This window comes from Spinacia oleracea, chromosome 2 (assembly GCF_020520425.1).
Source record: "Spinacia oleracea cultivar Varoflay chromosome 2, BTI_SOV_V1, whole genome shotgun sequence".
In the NCBI taxonomy this organism is placed as follows: Eukaryota; Viridiplantae; Streptophyta; class Magnoliopsida; order Caryophyllales; family Amaranthaceae; genus Spinacia; species Spinacia oleracea.
The window spans coordinates 81,212,100-81,228,681 of NC_079488.1; the positions used below are offsets into that span (position 1 = coordinate 81,212,100).

Genomic DNA, 16,582 nt, shown 5'->3' on the forward strand with positions numbered 1-16,582 from the left:
CTCTTTTTAACGAAATGGTACTGAATTTAACGAAATAGTTTTTTTTTTTTTTTTTTAAAAGAAATGGTACTGCAATGGTACTGAATTTTTTTTTTTTGTCTTTTCCTATTACCACCTTTTGCTTATTTTGTCATTTAGTGAGTGTTTTGTTTTTGCACTATATAATAGATAGCCGCAGCGACGAGCCCAAAGCTTTTGGTGCTTGTGTTTGCATGTGTTGTTGAGTCTGGTGACAAAGCTGGATGCTGATTTCATTCATTACATGTAGAGTTGCGTCCGGCACTTCACCAATGCTTTTTCTCCGGAGTGAGCCACAAGGGCAACACAAATTACAGATGGGAACCTATCTCTAGGCCAATGGATATCAAAACAAAACAGCAGCTAAAAGTATCATTCCACCTGGTAATGTTCATTAATAAACTGAAGGCCTCGGCTAATGATCACATTCATACACCAGCTAGCATCTCCTTGCTGTTCGGATTAGTGCACGACGGTCTCTCGTGTTGCTATACTGTGTTTGCAGCTACTCTAATGCTAACACTACTTCAAAAACACTTGTACACTCGACATTTCAAGGCAACTACAAAAGTATGAAAATTTACGTGGGATCTCTGACGCAACCACCAGGAAGCAGAAACCTGTATTTATCAGAGTTTTCAATCAGAAATGCAGGAAGGTGAACTGCTGAAGCAGAACGAGGAATAGGTCCCATCTTCTTAAACAGCTCCTTGAAGCTATATTCTTCAGGAAGCATGTCAAAGAGGTCATTCCCTTCACAAATGAGTCTCTGAATTCTTCTGTGATCTAAAAACTCTCTCCTCCTAACACGATCAGCATGGCTATAAGCTGTCATCTTAAACACAAAATCCTGGAGGTACTTAAAGCAGAAGCTGCAATGCCAACCAGCATCTGAAAGAATAAGGTTTGACACCCGCGAATGCCTGTACTGTGTTGATGGCCTGTAGATATGGGCTGCTGCCCGCCAACTACTGTAGTCCACTGGGAACTCGAATGAGTACATGTAGTGCTTTAGCTGAAGGTGTAATATAGGTGGGATCTCATTGCACCATTGAAGTAGTTTTATGGTGTGTGGGCTTGGAATTTCATCTGCATCTGACATTATAAGGATGTCACCATACAAAATACCTGCCTGTTGTAGTAAGTAATTCATTGCTACTCTATGCTCCCTCTCAAGCTCGAAGGGGTCTTCGTGGGACCCAGGGCTTTTAACACGCCCTGGCAAGAAACTATAGACTACCTGATTCTCGGCAAAGGCAAAACGAGCACGATTTGAAGCAAAGTAAAGAGGCTTAGGGATGCCGGTGAAGGTAGTGTTGGATTCTAAGATTACAAATTTGGTTACATAGGGTTTGAGTTCATGCCACCTTATCTCAACTAAGTCTAGCTCATTGCTGAAAATGATAGCATCAAATACACGCCGGGGTTCAGAGCGGACTGACCATCCATGAAGGCGACATAAATGATCCATAGATACATTTTCTGCATAGAAGTGAGGTAGACGGGAAAATGGTGGAGGGGGTTTGTCCCATATAGGCCGGAAAAAATAGGTGATTTTCTGGTGATGGGTGAAAATTCCAACTAGAACAGTAGGCAAAAGAAGGATGAGTATTATGAAGACAAACTTAGGTGGGGATCGCCTAGGAAGGCGCAGAGGTCGAAGGGGCATTATTAACTCAGATCAAAGCTAAAGGGTGATGCTGGTACCATATTTTCCTTCCCCTATATTGTGCCTTTGTTTATCTCTCTCATCTGCACAAATTCCGGCACATGATTAGTCATTAAATTTGATCCATTAATCTCAAAAGAGGCTTTTTCCAATTAGACCAGGCATAAAAAGTGAAATGGAAACACTCTTACCTTCATTAACAACCTGGTCACTTTCCCATTCCTGGAAGCAGCTATTCAGTCAGCCGATCAACAGTTATTAGTAAGTGCATCACGGACAGCACTTGTTCTCCGAGATTGTGGCAAACTGAAGGAAAAAAACTTACCCCAAGTGTATGCAACCCATGTCTGATAAACCTATAAAACAGAGACAGTAACTTCATCAACTTCTTATGTTGATGAAAATTCCAAGGACTATAAGCCAATTATGGCTGCTTATGCACAGAAGATAGTCTAGGATCTTCAACATTCGCACATGGATATCAGGCTTAACACTTTTTTAGACCAAGAGAGTTTGATACTCGGGCACGCACCCTAAGGTGATTACTTAAGTTCATATAACATGGTCTAGGATGCAAAACAAGAAGGTGATTACTGCTTATTCTGTAAGATCATTAGACTAGGAACTCCTTCGATGACCAAAGTCTCCATCTTTGTCTTCCCAGTAAATAGGGGAAACAGAATAAAGAATAGGGCACTGTTCCAGGAAAATGTTTCTGCAGTTTCGGAGAAGGGCACCAAACTTTAATGGAGCTCTTTCTAAGGTTCACCAACGAAGGAATTTGGATATTATAGCTTACTAAATGAAGAATGCTGGTGTCAGCCACCTTCTGCTAAAGTAACATGCGAGAACCTGCTGGTCTAAGGCTATAAGCAATAGGATAATGTAAGGAATGGCAATACATAACCACATCAAAGTGTAACCTAAGGGAATTTAAGCTTCCTGAAGCCACGATGTAGCATTCAGATGCAAAAAGCTTTGAACTGTACGATCACCAGTGATTTTATCCTGTGAAAGTCGGGAAGTACTAGGACATTGGTGTAGTAGGTTTTTAAAATGTATCTGCTGTCAGAATGTTATGTATATGCAAATATAAGATTATTGTTCTCTTGATCAGGTTATTGCCAGTCATCCACCTATTCTTCTTGCATTTAATTTTCAAAATTCTAAAACCAGTAGATTTTTAAGCACCTAACCGTGTTCACTTCCTACCTTATGAAGCAAAGAGAATAAGTCGCAACAATTGAATGGAAGTTGACAAAAGATCAAAGATATTGGGGAAACTATGCAAATATAATCTTGTATCCACCAACTTGCTAATTGCTATCAGCAGTGCCAATTTGCCATCAAAATCCCTAAAGACTGATTACCTAATGTGGTAAGTCTTACATGTTCGTTTAGATGATGTGAAAACCTTTGCAGAAATCCCTCTATGGATCAAAACGTGTGTCACGATGTCCAAGCAATAGACAAGTAACACCTTCAGAAATTCTGTAGGCTCAAACCAACTAGAAATTTTCAGCTACAAGGCCAAGCAGATTCACATAGGATAAACTTATTACTAGAAGTTACAAATAAGAGCAAACCAAGTTTTATAACTGTGATATCGGAGTTCTATCCGACCTCACAACGCCCCCCTACAGGTCAGCAAGATTCACCAAACGCGTCTGTTATGCGCCTTTAAAGCATATCATACTTATGAACTAGAATCAGCTGCTTTCTTGCTAAGATTTAGACCTATCCAACATATCTAAGCATCTGATTGCCCTCAAATTCAATACAATCTAACTCAAGCATACTCAAAATTGCTATATTCAGAATCCTTCTGACAGTTCAGCAAAAACCCAGAAACCTGGCTTATCAGTGAAACAACAAAAAGTAGGGAAACAAGATTGCTCATTTCTGAAGTAAAGCAGAGCAACTTCAAGTTCTACAACTGTGATATTCGAGTTCTAACCGACCTGAAAATACCCCCCCCCCCCCCCCCCACACGGCCCTACAGGTCCCCAGGATTCCCTAAAAACACCCGTTTTGAGCCTTTCTTGCTAAGATTTAAACCCATCCAACATATCTAAATATCTAATCATCTGATTGCCCTCAACTTCAATACAATCTAACTCAAGAAACATCAAGATTGCTATATTCGGAATCCTTTCGAGAGTTCAGCAAAATCCCAGAAACCTGGCTTATCAGTCAAACAACACAAAGTAGGGCAACAAGATTGCTCATTTCTGAAGTAATCTCAGAAATTCTCTCACAAAAATAGAGAATTAAAGAATATTTCCTTTCTCCCTTCTAGGATTCTTTCCTAACTAATGAGCAAATTATACTATCTAGACCATATTAGCACAAAATTAGCTCAGACAAGAGATAAGACATAACCCCCAAAAGTGGAAATAAGGTCAAAGATCTAACCTTTCTAATTTTAGCTAACCATGAAGTTACTTTCAGCTAGAATATGAGCTTCATAATTCATCAAGATTTGTAATAATAACACCCAAAAAAACAAGATCAAAGCAGAAAATTCATACCCCAGAACATTTAATACAAAAATTAATAATAAAAATGTGAACTTTCTGCTAAAACAACCAAAAAAAGCATAAAAAGGAAAATAAGTTACCTGAAATTGATGAAGTTGGATATGAAGAGCTGGATAGTCTTTTCCAGATAGCTAAAGAAGAAAGAGGAGGGAGAAAATGGAAGCAGCTTATTAATGGCGGACATTTCTTCTTTTCTTCGTCCTTCAGCTATCAAGGACAAGGTTCCAATGGTTGACCATGTCGCACGTGGCACGTGCTTAATCAGACGGATTTTTACTACTTAACCATGTTCGAATATGCTTAAATGTAGATGATTAAGCTAAATTTGGGGTGATGTTTTTTTAAAATTATCTAAATCAATTATAAGTCAAGCATAATTAAAAGTAAAATTAACATTCGGAATCGCCTTCTTCTTGAGGTATGTTTTCAAAGTAAACTATTGTATTTATAGAAAGAGAATTTACAATGCGATAATACTTTTTGTTTTGGAAAAAAAAATAAAGCTCATCTTACAAAATTACACTTATTTGGATGAGTTTGGAGTGGAAGTTGAGTGTATTCTCTAAGATTCTAGAAAGTTCCCACCTCCCGACCACTGATCCCTCCTCATCGCACGCGGATGTACCAATTCCCATGAATATATGCCTTTGATTTGATAAGAACATAACCTCCGATACGATGAACAAAATAAAACCATATCGAAGTCCCCCCTCAGCTCACCCTAGCCCCGGGCCTTCTTCTAACCTTCTATTTGGTCGATCTGATATTTAGTTAACTCTTGCCTATTTGACCCGAAACCGATCGATCTAGCCATTAGCTAGGGTGTTGAAAGTCGTTTCCTTGTAAACTCGCCTAGGGTAGAGGAGAATCGAGGGGAAATTTCGTTAAGGCGAATCGTTTTTTAGTTTTGACATCTGATCAGAGTACATTAATTTTAAAAGGTTTACAAAGTACATCAACAAAACAAACAAAAAAAAAAACACTAGAGTCACTCATAATAGGAAATAAGAATCGCAAAATGTGGATCATGCACGTGCCAAAATGTTATTGTACTTTCACTAAGAAAACTTTGTATAACTTTTAAAATAGTGGAAATATTAAATTACGAATTACTAACTACAATGTACGTAGTATGGAGTACTCTATCTGTGACATGTTCTTGAATAATTACTTACAAGTTATACATAGAAATTTATCATGACATACTAATAATTAATTAAAGATTAATACGTGATGATCTTAGAGACATAAATGTCCTTCATTACCTAAGTATTTATATCATACCATAGACTTAGTTCATAGATTCAAAGTACGGAGTAATATTTATCCGAATAATATAACTAATGGTATCATGGAGAAGATGAAGAATTATCATAAGTTTTAAATTGAGAAAATGACCTGCTTAGTTTTGGGATGATAAAAATAGAATTGTTTTTTTTTTGTGCAAATGAGCCACAAGGGCGGGGATGAGAATCGATCCCAGGATCACTTGGAACCGGGATGGAAGCTCTAACCAACTAAGCTATCCATCACTCTCATAAAAATAGAATTGTGAGTTCATATTAGACTTTGTTCTCTTTAACTTTGTCTTGACATATTTCAAACAATTATTTTTATTTTTATTTTTGTGGTACAACTTCAAATACTCCTTATTAAGGTAAATTATTTATACATAATTAATATACAACCATCACTAAATCATTTACACATAATGAAGATAAGATATAAAACTAAATTACTCCATATTAAGATAAGATAATACGAGTATTATTTACCCCGCATGAGTTTAGACAAAACAGTAAAATAAAAATTGAAGAGATCCTAGCCACAATAGTAGGGAAACTGTAAAAGCATGTATTTTGGACTTTTTGAGATACATCCAATTCTATATAATGGTTCTGAATGGCTATACCAGGGTATATCCATCTATGGGTACGTGTACCCTCTATGTGTCAAGTACAATTATTAAATAAAACTTATATCTAGGGTTTAAAATAAAATCATTTTAAAACTCCACTTTCTCTCTCCATAAAGTTTCTCTCTCTAAAAAGTCAGAAATTTTCTCTCTCCAAAAAGATCCATTAAACTTCCAACAAACTTTTTTTCATCCATTTATTCGCCACAACCACTTACAAAACACTAACATTCGTCAAAATATGCATCAAAATAAAAATTAAAAAAGAAAAGAAAAAGAATCTCTCTCTCTCTCTCTCATGGTGAGCGGTGCACGTTAAGGTGACTCTCTTATCCTGCGCCTACTTCGTTGATGGGGAAGAAGAAGCAGAAGACGACGCAAGCTTTTATATCAGGCAATAATGGAAATGACTCTCATGAACACATTGAGCAACATAATGACCTTCAACATGAAACCTAGAGCGTTCCTCAACTCTTGCAATATTGGAAGACCCTTTCAATATGAATGAACCGGAATCGATGGTTGACCCTGGGCTAGTTCATCCAAGTGCAGGACCTGTTCCGATTCGACTCCAGGAGGTAATTCGTGAATACAATGAGGTTTTATTTTCTTCTAAAATGTGCAACCGACTAGAATTGCTGGAACTGGAGTGTTGGATGCCATTCCTGAGACTGGTAATTCTAGATTGGGTTCTGCGCTAATAGTTAGTAAACGATTACAAATGGGGGTTGGAACCCAGTGAACTCCTGAACCTTGGACTAATATGTTCAAAGGTACGGAGTAGTACTCTTGCTGCCAAAGGGAAAACTCTGAATTATATTGCGCCTGTGTGTACTGAGAGTAAGGTCATTCCTCAGTTGCAACAGGTTGAGGTGGACAAATGCATAGAAAAATGGGAGAATGCAGTTGTGATGTTTGTGCTAGGAGAAACCCCAACTATTGCTTATGTAATGAGATTTATGGCTAAAGAGTGGAACCATGTTGCTACTCCTAAGGTTTTCTTACATGATGATGGATACTTTTTTCTGAATTTTAACACCGTGGATGATAGGAATGAAATTCTGTTTGCAGGACCTCAGTTCTTTTTTGGTAATCATGCAATCATTAAGCGTTGGTCAGCCCATTTTAGTTTTCATGATGAAGTGTTAAAAGTGATTCCCTTGTGGGTGAGGTTTCCCAATCTTCCTCTCAACTGTTGGGGGGAAGACTCCCTTAGTAGGATGAGTAGTGTAATGGGGGTGCCATTATTTGCTGATGAGTGCACCACACAACAGATGAGAATTTTCTTTGCTAGAGTACTCATTGAAGTAGATATTACCAAGCCATTTCCGTCTAGCATTATTGTTGCTGATGCAAATGGGAGGGATTTTATCCAACCTGTTATCATGAATGGAAGGCAGCATATTATAAGAAATGTTGTCTTGTTGGTCACAATTGTGAGAATAAAAACAAAGAGGTTGTTAAAGACAAATAACCTGTGAAGAAAGTTGTGAAGAAAGGGTCCCTAAGAAGGTTGCTTCAGAGGTTGTGCAACAACTTCCTACTGGTGGTCATGTAGTTGTCCATACTCCTATAGGTACTACTTCAACTGTTCAGTCTGGAGATGATGCTGGATGGAGATTGAATGCTAGGAAGACCAGGCAAACATAAGGCAAAATGCCTATTTCATAAACACCCATTCAGAACTCCTTCGGGGTTTTGAATCAACAGGGAATGGTGCAAGATGAGGCAGAGGAGACTAGTGATGAGGAGAATGAAGGGGAGCCCCCTGGGTAACACTCCCCCCCTCCCCCCCCCCCCCCAAATGATTGTTTGTTCCCCCCCTGGGTAACACTCCCCCCCTCCCCCCCCCCCCCCAAATGATTGTTTGTTCTTGGAATGTTAGGGGTCTAAATGACCCTATGAAGACTAGGAATCTTAAGAAGTTTTTGTCTGATAATAATATTGATGTTATTATTGTTGTGGATACCAGAGTAAAAACTAAAAAATAGAGTTAAAATCCAGCAGAAGTTTGGAAATTAATGGAAGTGGGTCTGTAATTCTCACTGTAATCTTGGGGTAGAATCTGGTTAGGCTGGAGGTTGATGAATATCTCCGTGTCTATCTTGGTTACTCATGAGCAATTCATTCATGGGGAATTGTTTAATAACAAAGGGAAGGCGCGTATTTGCTTTTTCACAGCTGTGTATGGATTACATACTGTAGAAACTAGAAAGCCATTGTGGAGTGCTCTTACTCATATTATTGCCTCTATGACGGCTGCCCCTTGGCTTATTTTAGGTGATTTATATGCAGTTATGAATAGTAATGATAGGCTCAATGGAGCTGGTATTACTGGTTATGACACTCCGGTTTTTTAACACTTTTTTGTTCATTACTGATGTAACTGAACTTAGAGCTACAGGGCGTTTCTTCTCCTGGAGTATAAGGGGCTTGGTGTTGATAGGGTTGCAAGTTGAATTGACAGAGCTCTAGGTAACGGGAGTTGGATGCTTAAATATGATCAAGTTTCTGTTGATTACATGAATCCCTCCATCTCTAACCACTCACCTCTTTTGATTCAGTTTGGGGGAGATCATAAAAAAGGAGGGGGGCCTTTAATTTTTTTTAATTTTCTAGAGGATCACTCTCAATTTGAGAAGATGGTTACAACTGACTGGACAAACCTGTGAGTGGTATTTCTTTTCAGAGTTATTTCCCCAATAAAAAAAATTCTTGTGATAGGTCTTGTTCCTAGTCAAAAATATAGTGAAATTACCTTTCCTATTCTTGCCCCGGACCCTGCCACTAAAAAAGATGTTCACTTCTTAAAATATCCGATATATGTAGGTGGCAATAGGGGAAGGGGTCGGATTTATCCCGACGGAAGCAAGAGTAGTAATACAGTTTATAATTCCACAACAACATGTATAGTAAAGAAAATTGTACGAAAAGAAAAGGGCAGATACGAAATAAACATAGCGACTGCCTCTTAGTGGAGTTTGGTTTAAGCTGAAAAGGCATGACGCTAAACTTAAGAAACTACATAGTGAAGAGTTTGCTGGGATCACTTAGAATATTTCCATTGCTCAACCAGAGCTGGAGATAATTCAATCACAAATACTAGATGACCCTTCTGATATGAGTCTGCAAATTGATGAAAAAAGCCATATTGAGAAGCTCGAAAAATAGTTATCTGTTGAGTAATCCACTTTAAGGCAGAAAGCTAGGATTCACTGGCTAGCTAATGGAGACTCTAATACCAGGTTTTTCTTTGCCTCGGTAAAACAAAGAAGAAGCATTAACAAGCATTAACAAGATCTATGTGTTGTGAAATGATCAAGGGGTGAAACTCACTGACCCTGCTGATATAGCAGGTGAAATTCAGAAGCTCTATAAGAATCTTCTTGGTTATGCTGCAGTGGTCTTACCTAAGGATGATATTCCCCTTCTTAAGAGTGGTTCTAGGCTCTCTCCTGATGTTGCTCATGCTCTTTGTATGCTTGTCACTACTGCTAAAATTGATCGAGCTTTGAAGTTTATAGATGATAGCAAAGCACCAGACCTTGATGGGTACAATGTTGTGTTTTTTAGGAATACATGGCACATCATTAAAGAGGATGTCTACAGTGCAATGATGTATTTTTTTCACACTGGGAAGATGTACAGTGGGGTGAATTGTATCTGTATAACCCTAGCTAGTGCCAAAGATTGTTAATGCCTCTCAAGTGAAGGACTTCAGGCCTATAGCCTGTTATTCTATTGTTCACAAGTTGATTTCCAAAATCCTTATTTCTAGGTTGCAAGGGGTGATCACAGAGGTTGTAAGTGATTGTCAGTCTGGCTTTATTCCAAGAAGGTACATAGCTGATAACATGCTTCTATCTACTGAACTTATTAAAGGATATAGCAGGGCTCACATCTCTCCTAGGTGTGTTCTAAAAATTAACCTAAAGAAGACATATGAGTCTATTGAGTGGTTTTTCCTTGAAACTGTAATGCAGGAGTTTGGTTTTCCTGGGTTTTATATAAAGTGGGTGATGGCCTGCTTATATAACTACAGCCACTTACTCAATGTTAATCATGGGTTGCCCACTCCCTCATTTCAAGCAAAGAAGGGGCCGAGACAAGGAGATCCCATATCTCCATTTCTGTTTGTCTTAGGGATGGAATATATGTCCAGGTGCATGAATCAGCTAAAGCAAACCCCATAGTTTATTTTTCATCCAAGATGTGAAAGGCACAACATCACTCACATGATGTTTGCTGATGATTTACTTTTGTTTGCCAGAGAATATGTGATCTCAGTTCAACTCATGTTGGGTGCTTTTCAAAAGTTCTCTGCTGCTTCAGGATTAGAAGCTAATATGACCAAGAGTAACATTTATCTTGGTGGTGTGCCTACTGTTGTTAAGAATCAAATGCTAGCTTCTAGGGGAATTACAGAAGGCAGTCTTCCCTTTAAATATCTAGGAGTTCTCTTGTCTCCTATGAAATTGAACTACCATTAGTGTAAACATCTAGTAGATAAAATTTTAGCTCGAGCTAAATCTGGTCAGCTAAATACCTATCTCATGCTGGAATGCTCCCGCTGATCAAAACAATTATTTTGGGGATGCAGGCTTTTTGGTGTCAAATATTCATTTTGCCTAAAAAGATTATTAAGGAAGTTGAGGCATTCTGCAGGATCTTTCTGTGGACAGGAAATACTGTCAATTCAAAGAAAGCTCTTGTGGCTTGGGAGAAATTGTATCTCCATAAGTTAGTAGGTGGGTGGAATATCAAGAACATTGCAGACTGGAATAAGGTTTCTATTACCAAACTGATGTGGGCTCTAGCTTTAAAAAAAGATAAACTGTGGGTAAAATGGGCAGATGGCTACTATATGAAGGGGCAGGACCCTTTGAGTTGTCGTATTCCTAATTCTTATTCTTGGGCATTGAAGAAAACTTTTGGCTGCAGGGAAATAGTATATCAAGTTGGTGGTTGGAAAACACTAATGTTATTGCTAAATTCTCTATTAGGAAGGTGTAAAAATCAATTCAGGTACAACATATTAAAGTTCCATGGAGAAGGGTGATTTGCACAACAAAGCTAGTCCAAGAAGTGTTTTTGTGACCTGGTTGGATGCTCTTAATAGACTTGCTACTACTGAAATACTGCTTTCTTGGGGCATCTAGTGTCCTAACCAGTGTATCCTATGTAATGTTGGTAAAGAGTCAGTTGATCATCTCTTATTTGACTGCTCTTTTTCTGCTGAAGTTTGGCAGAACATTGTGCATGTTCTGGGTATCAGGAGAGTCAACTATGGGTTCACTCAGGAACTGCATATTGCCGCTCATTACAGTAGGAAACCTGGAGCTACAGCTCAACTTTACTCTATGTGCTTTTCTGAATTTGTGTATGCTATTTTGCTTCATAGGAACATGATTTTGTTTAATAACACCAACAAATCTGCTGATCATATTGTAAAAGAAATTTTGTTTAAGGTTTCTTGTAGGTGTTTTAATGAGCTTAGTGATAGGTTGTTGTATTAGTTGGTCTTAGTTGCTAGCTGCTGCTAGTTTGGTGGTGTTAATGTTTTGTGGTTAGGGATGTATTCTCTATACCTTGAGTTCTTTAAAAAAAAATGGAAAAAAAAACTAACACAAGTCACCAATTTTTTGAGATTTCAAGCAAAATTAAGGAAGAAACAATTGATGTTTGAGAGAAAATCGACTAGAGCAAGATTTTGGATGAAAAAATGCAAAAATAAGAGGCGAGTGAAACATTTTTCACTCATATTTTGTTAACAAGTGGTTTAAAATTTTCTGGTTTACATCCATTTTTCTTCTCAAATTCGAGAAATTCGGATCTGGAATTTTTTTGTTTAGATCAAGATTTTTTAGATGTTTATATTAACACATACTAATGTTGATTTCGTGAGATTCTAATGTTCATATATGTTTATTATGAAGATTGATTATGTGCTTGTTGATTAAATACATGAATATAATAATGTTCATTTTTTAAAATAAAAATATTCATTTTCTGAGAACAAAATGCTCATTTTTGTGGTGTAGAATATTTTCATTCGTCTTATGATTTTTTTTTCTAATACGTAAGTATTTATAAAAATCTAGTTTAATTTCTTTCTCCATTTTCTTAACAAATTTCTTCAAAAGTGTCAGATCTAGATATTTTTTTATCTAGATTTTTATAAAGGCTTGTATTAATATATCATTATGGTAATTTAGAAAAGTTCCGAAGTTTATTCTGAGATTATGATGTTCGTATATCTATTTATCATAAATATAAAATATGTGCCCATTGATTAAGTTTTATAACTTAAAAATGTTTATTTTCAAAGAATATATATTATGTTCACTTTCAGACAATAAAATGTTCATTTTGTTGTGCACTACGTATAATATTGTCATTTTTCCCACAAAATTTCATGTAGATGACATTTATAGTTACAACCTTATAAAATTTAGAGAGTTGTCAAAATGTAAAAATTAGAAGTAAATATTATGTTCATTTTGGGATAGTATGATGTTCTCATTTTATTTTAGTTGTTAAATTGTTAAATTTGAATAAAATCATTTTTAAATAGGCTATAGTGTTCATGTCAACCATTTAATTTTAACATTCAAGTTATTCCACAAGAAACAAAAAAAAAAACAAATTTCAAGTGAAAATATACACAATTATTTCATATGTATACTATCAATTCATATTATTGTCGATCATATTCATTTTGAAGGATCACTATGTACACTTGTGTTAAGTTTTATGTACATATTATGAAAAGGTAAAAATAGTGCTCATCATATTATAAAAAATTGTAAGTTCATAATAAGAAGATAATATGTACATAAACAAAATATTTTGGACTGTGAGTAACAATCCCTAATTAGATACGGAATATATGTTCAAAAATGTTTATTTATTTTTATCTTCTTTGAAAATTAACTTACATAAGAATGTATGAGTGGGTATTCTATTAGATATGTGTGGTTATATGAGTAGTTTATCAATGACAAAGTTGCAATAGATGTATAAGTACATGTGATTATTCTATATATGTTTTGACTCAATGTTCTTTAATGTAAAGATATGTTCATGTTCAAATAATCATATGTTCATAATGAAAAGAGAACATGTTATTAACTACTTGAACTAATTAATATTTTGTTCATTTTAACTTTTTATCAAAGGTATGATATTCATAATCTGAATGCATAATACGTTAATTTTTATGTAATTTTGATGTTTATCATAAAAAATACATTTTCTTATTATCAAGTTGGTACGTATATTATCATACATTAGTATTATGTTCAATTTATTTATGAAATGATTTATTGTTCGTGTTTATAGTGCATGTATTGTATTATAGTATGTTAAAATTCATTTTGAATATGTAAATTTGTAAAAGGTTGAATATTCAAGTTTAATACATTGTTATTTCCCTCGTATATTCTATATCATTTAAACATATTGTTCATCATTTTCGAAAATAATACATGTTCCTCGGTAGTATTCATATCAAATTATTTACTATTTTCAGCGTATAAAAATCAGGAAAGTACCTTGAAGGTTAAATATTGTATTTAAATCGCATTTCTCCAAAAAAAAAAAAAAAAAACAAATTCGAGATTATATCAAAAGCAAGACTAAAAATTGAAGATATGGAACAATAAGATGGTGATTTCTATCAATATTTTGTAATTCTAGTACGGAGTACTATTTAACAAAGGCAATGCTTAACATGTTTAAATTGTTAGTAACAATCTATTTGGAATTTTTAATTGTACAATACATACCTACATATTTATACAGTAACTAGGTTCATTTTCAAAATAGTAAATGTTCATTTCTAAATCATTAAGTAAATAATCATTTTCAAATCAATAAATGTTCATTTTAAACTTTGTATATAAATATTCATGTTGAACAACACAAAATGACGTCATTTTCGAGGGGGTACATCCAACACTAGCTGCACCAGGGTGTAGCCAAAATATTTGTAATGGCTATACCAAGGTATAACTATTCATTGGTGTACCCCCCATGTTGCCAACACATATATTAAAAAAACCTTATATATAGGGTTTTAAAATAAAATAAAATAAAAAATTTATTTCAAAACTCCACTTTCTCTCTCCAGAAAATTCCTCTCTTTAAAATTCATATATCTCTAAAAAACAAGAAATTTTCTCTCTCCAAAAATATCCATTAAATTTTCAACAAGCTTTTTTCATCCATTTCGTCATCATAACCACTCACAAAGCACTAACATTCATCGAAATATGCATCAAAATTGGGAAAAATGAACATAGGTCATCAATTTTTTTTATTTTTTTTTTGAGATTTCAAGCAAAATTAAGGAAGAAACAATTGATGTTTGAGAGAAAATCAACTTGAGCAAGATTTTGCATAAAAAACTGCAAAAATAATAGGTGACTAAAACATTTTTTACATATAATTGTTAGTTTTTAAGTGGTTTAAACATTTTCTTGTTTAAATCTCCATTTTTCTTGTTAAATTTCGAGAAATTCAGATCTAGAATTTAAATTTTCATTTAGATCAAGATTTTTTCGAAGTTTGTATTACTATATACTAATGTTCATTTTTGTGAGATTCTAATGTTCATATCTGTTTATAATTAAGATTGAATATATCCTTGTTGATTAAAAGATGGAATATAATAATGTTCATTTTTTGAAAACGAAGTATTCATTTTATAAGAATAGAATGCTCATTTTTATTGTGTATAATATTGTCATTCGTCTTAAAATTCATTTTGCTAACACATAAGATATTTATATTAAAAAAAAGGTTGAGACCTCCAATTTCTTAACAAATTTCTTCAAAAGTTTCAAATCTAGATTGTTTTTTTTTTATCTAGATTTTTTTAAAGGCTCGTATTAATATATTATTATGGTAATTGTGAAAAATTCTGAAGTTTATTTTGATATTATGATGCTCATATATCTACTTATAATAAATATTAAATATATGCTCGTTGATTAAGTTTTGTAACTTAAAAAATATTCATTTTCAAATAATAAAATGTTCACTTTCAAACAATAAAATGTTTATTTTGTTGTGCACTACGTATAATATTTTCATTTATCCTATAAATCATTATATGTACATGATTTTCATAGTCACAACCTTATAAAATTTAGAGATTGTCAAAATGTTAAAAACAAGAAGTAAATATTATGTTCGTTTCGGGATATTATGATGTTCTTATTTTATTTTATTTTAATTGTTAAATTGTTAAATTTGTATGAAATTATTTTTAAATAGACTATAATTTTCATTTTCAACCATTTACTTTTAACATTCGAATTATTCCACAAAAAGCAACAAAAAGCAAATTCAATTAAAAAACATACACAATGATTTCATATGTTATACTATCAATTCAAAATTTTGTTGATCATATTCAATTTGAAAGAACACGATATTCGTTTGTGTAAAGTTTTATGTATTATGCACATATTATGAAAATGTCAAAATATTTCTTATCATATTATTAAAAAAATTATGTTCATAATACAAAGATAATATGTCCATAAACAAAATAGCTTGGACTGTCACTTCGGATCCCTAATTAGATATGGAATATATGTTCAATTTTTTTTTTTTATCTTCTTTGAACACTAACATACTTAAGCATGTATGAGTATGTATTCTAATAGATACATGTGATTATATGGGTAGTTTTTGAGTGACAAAGTTGTAATTGTTGTACAATTACTACACGTAACTACTCTGTATATGTTTTAACTTAATATTCTTTAATGTAAATATATGTTCATTTTCAAATAATCCCATGACTAACTACTTGAACTAATTAAGGTCTTGTTCATATTAACTTTTTCAAAATGAAAAGGTATGATATACATAATCTAAATGCGTAACACGTTTATTTTTATGTAAGTGTTATGTTTATCATCAAAAATACATTTTCGTATAATCAAGTTGGTACATATCATAAATTAGTATTATGTACATTTACAAAATGATTTATTGTTCATGTTTATAATGATTGTATTGCATTACAGTAGTTCAAAAGCACGTTAAAATTCATTTTGAATAAGTACATCATTTACAAAAAGGTTGAATATTCAAGTTTAATATATTGTTATTTCCCTCTATAATATTCATTCAAACATTTTGTTCATCATTTTCGAAAGCAATACATGTTCTCAGTAGTATTCATATCAAATTATTTATTATTTTCAGCCTATATAAACCAGAAAAGTACCTTGAAGGTTAAATATTGTATTTAGATCGTATTTCTACAAAAGCATCGCAAATTCGAGACTACTTAAAAAATAAGACTCAAAATTAAAGACATGGATCAATAAGATGGTGGTTTCCATCAATATTTCGTAATTCAAGAACGAATTACAATTTTACAAAGGCAATGCTTAACATGTTCAAATTGTTAATAACAAAGTA

The 16,582-nt window shown here is 34.0% G+C and overlaps 2 protein-coding genes across 2 annotated transcripts; one reads left to right on the top strand and one right to left on the bottom strand.

Moving 5' to 3' along the window:
- Positions 1-364: 364 nt before the first annotated feature.
- LOC110792262 (uncharacterized) lies at positions 365-4,582 on the bottom strand. Its single transcript, XM_021997076.2, has 3 exons — positions 4,308-4,582; positions 1,879-2,043; positions 365-1,770 (listed from the first exon to the last, which is right to left on the bottom strand). Exon 3 carries the CDS (start codon positions 1,685-1,687, stop codon positions 599-601), a length of 1,089 nt encoding a protein of 362 aa, XP_021852768.1. The 5' UTR covers positions 1,688-1,770; positions 1,879-2,043; positions 4,308-4,582; the 3' UTR covers positions 365-598.
- Positions 4,583-6,660: 2,078 nt separating this feature from the next.
- Positions 6,661-7,792, top strand: LOC130467569 (uncharacterized). The gene is made up of 3 exons (XM_056836114.1): positions 6,661-6,816; positions 6,916-7,598; positions 7,642-7,792. The coding sequence occupies exons 1-3, from the start codon at positions 6,661-6,663 to the stop codon at positions 7,790-7,792; spliced, it is 990 nt and encodes a 329-aa protein (XP_056692092.1).
- Positions 7,793-16,582: the final 8,790 nt, after the last annotated feature.

Coding starts and splice junctions, on each gene's coding strand:
- LOC130467569 (XM_056836114.1), top strand. CDS start 6,661: ATGGTTGACCCTGGGCTAGTTCATCCAAGTGCAGGACCTGTTCCGATT. Junction 6,817..6,915: donor GGATGCCATTCCTGAGACTG/GTAATTCTAGAT, acceptor ATATGTTCAAAG/GTACGGAGTAGTACTCTTGC. Junction 7,599..7,641: donor GTGAGAATAAAAACAAAGAG/GTTGTTAAAGAC, acceptor TTGTGAAGAAAG/GGTCCCTAAGAAGGTTGCTT.
- LOC110792262 (XM_021997076.2), bottom strand. CDS start 1,687: ATGCCCCTTCGACCTCTGCGCCTTCCTAGGCGATCCCCACCTAAGTTT.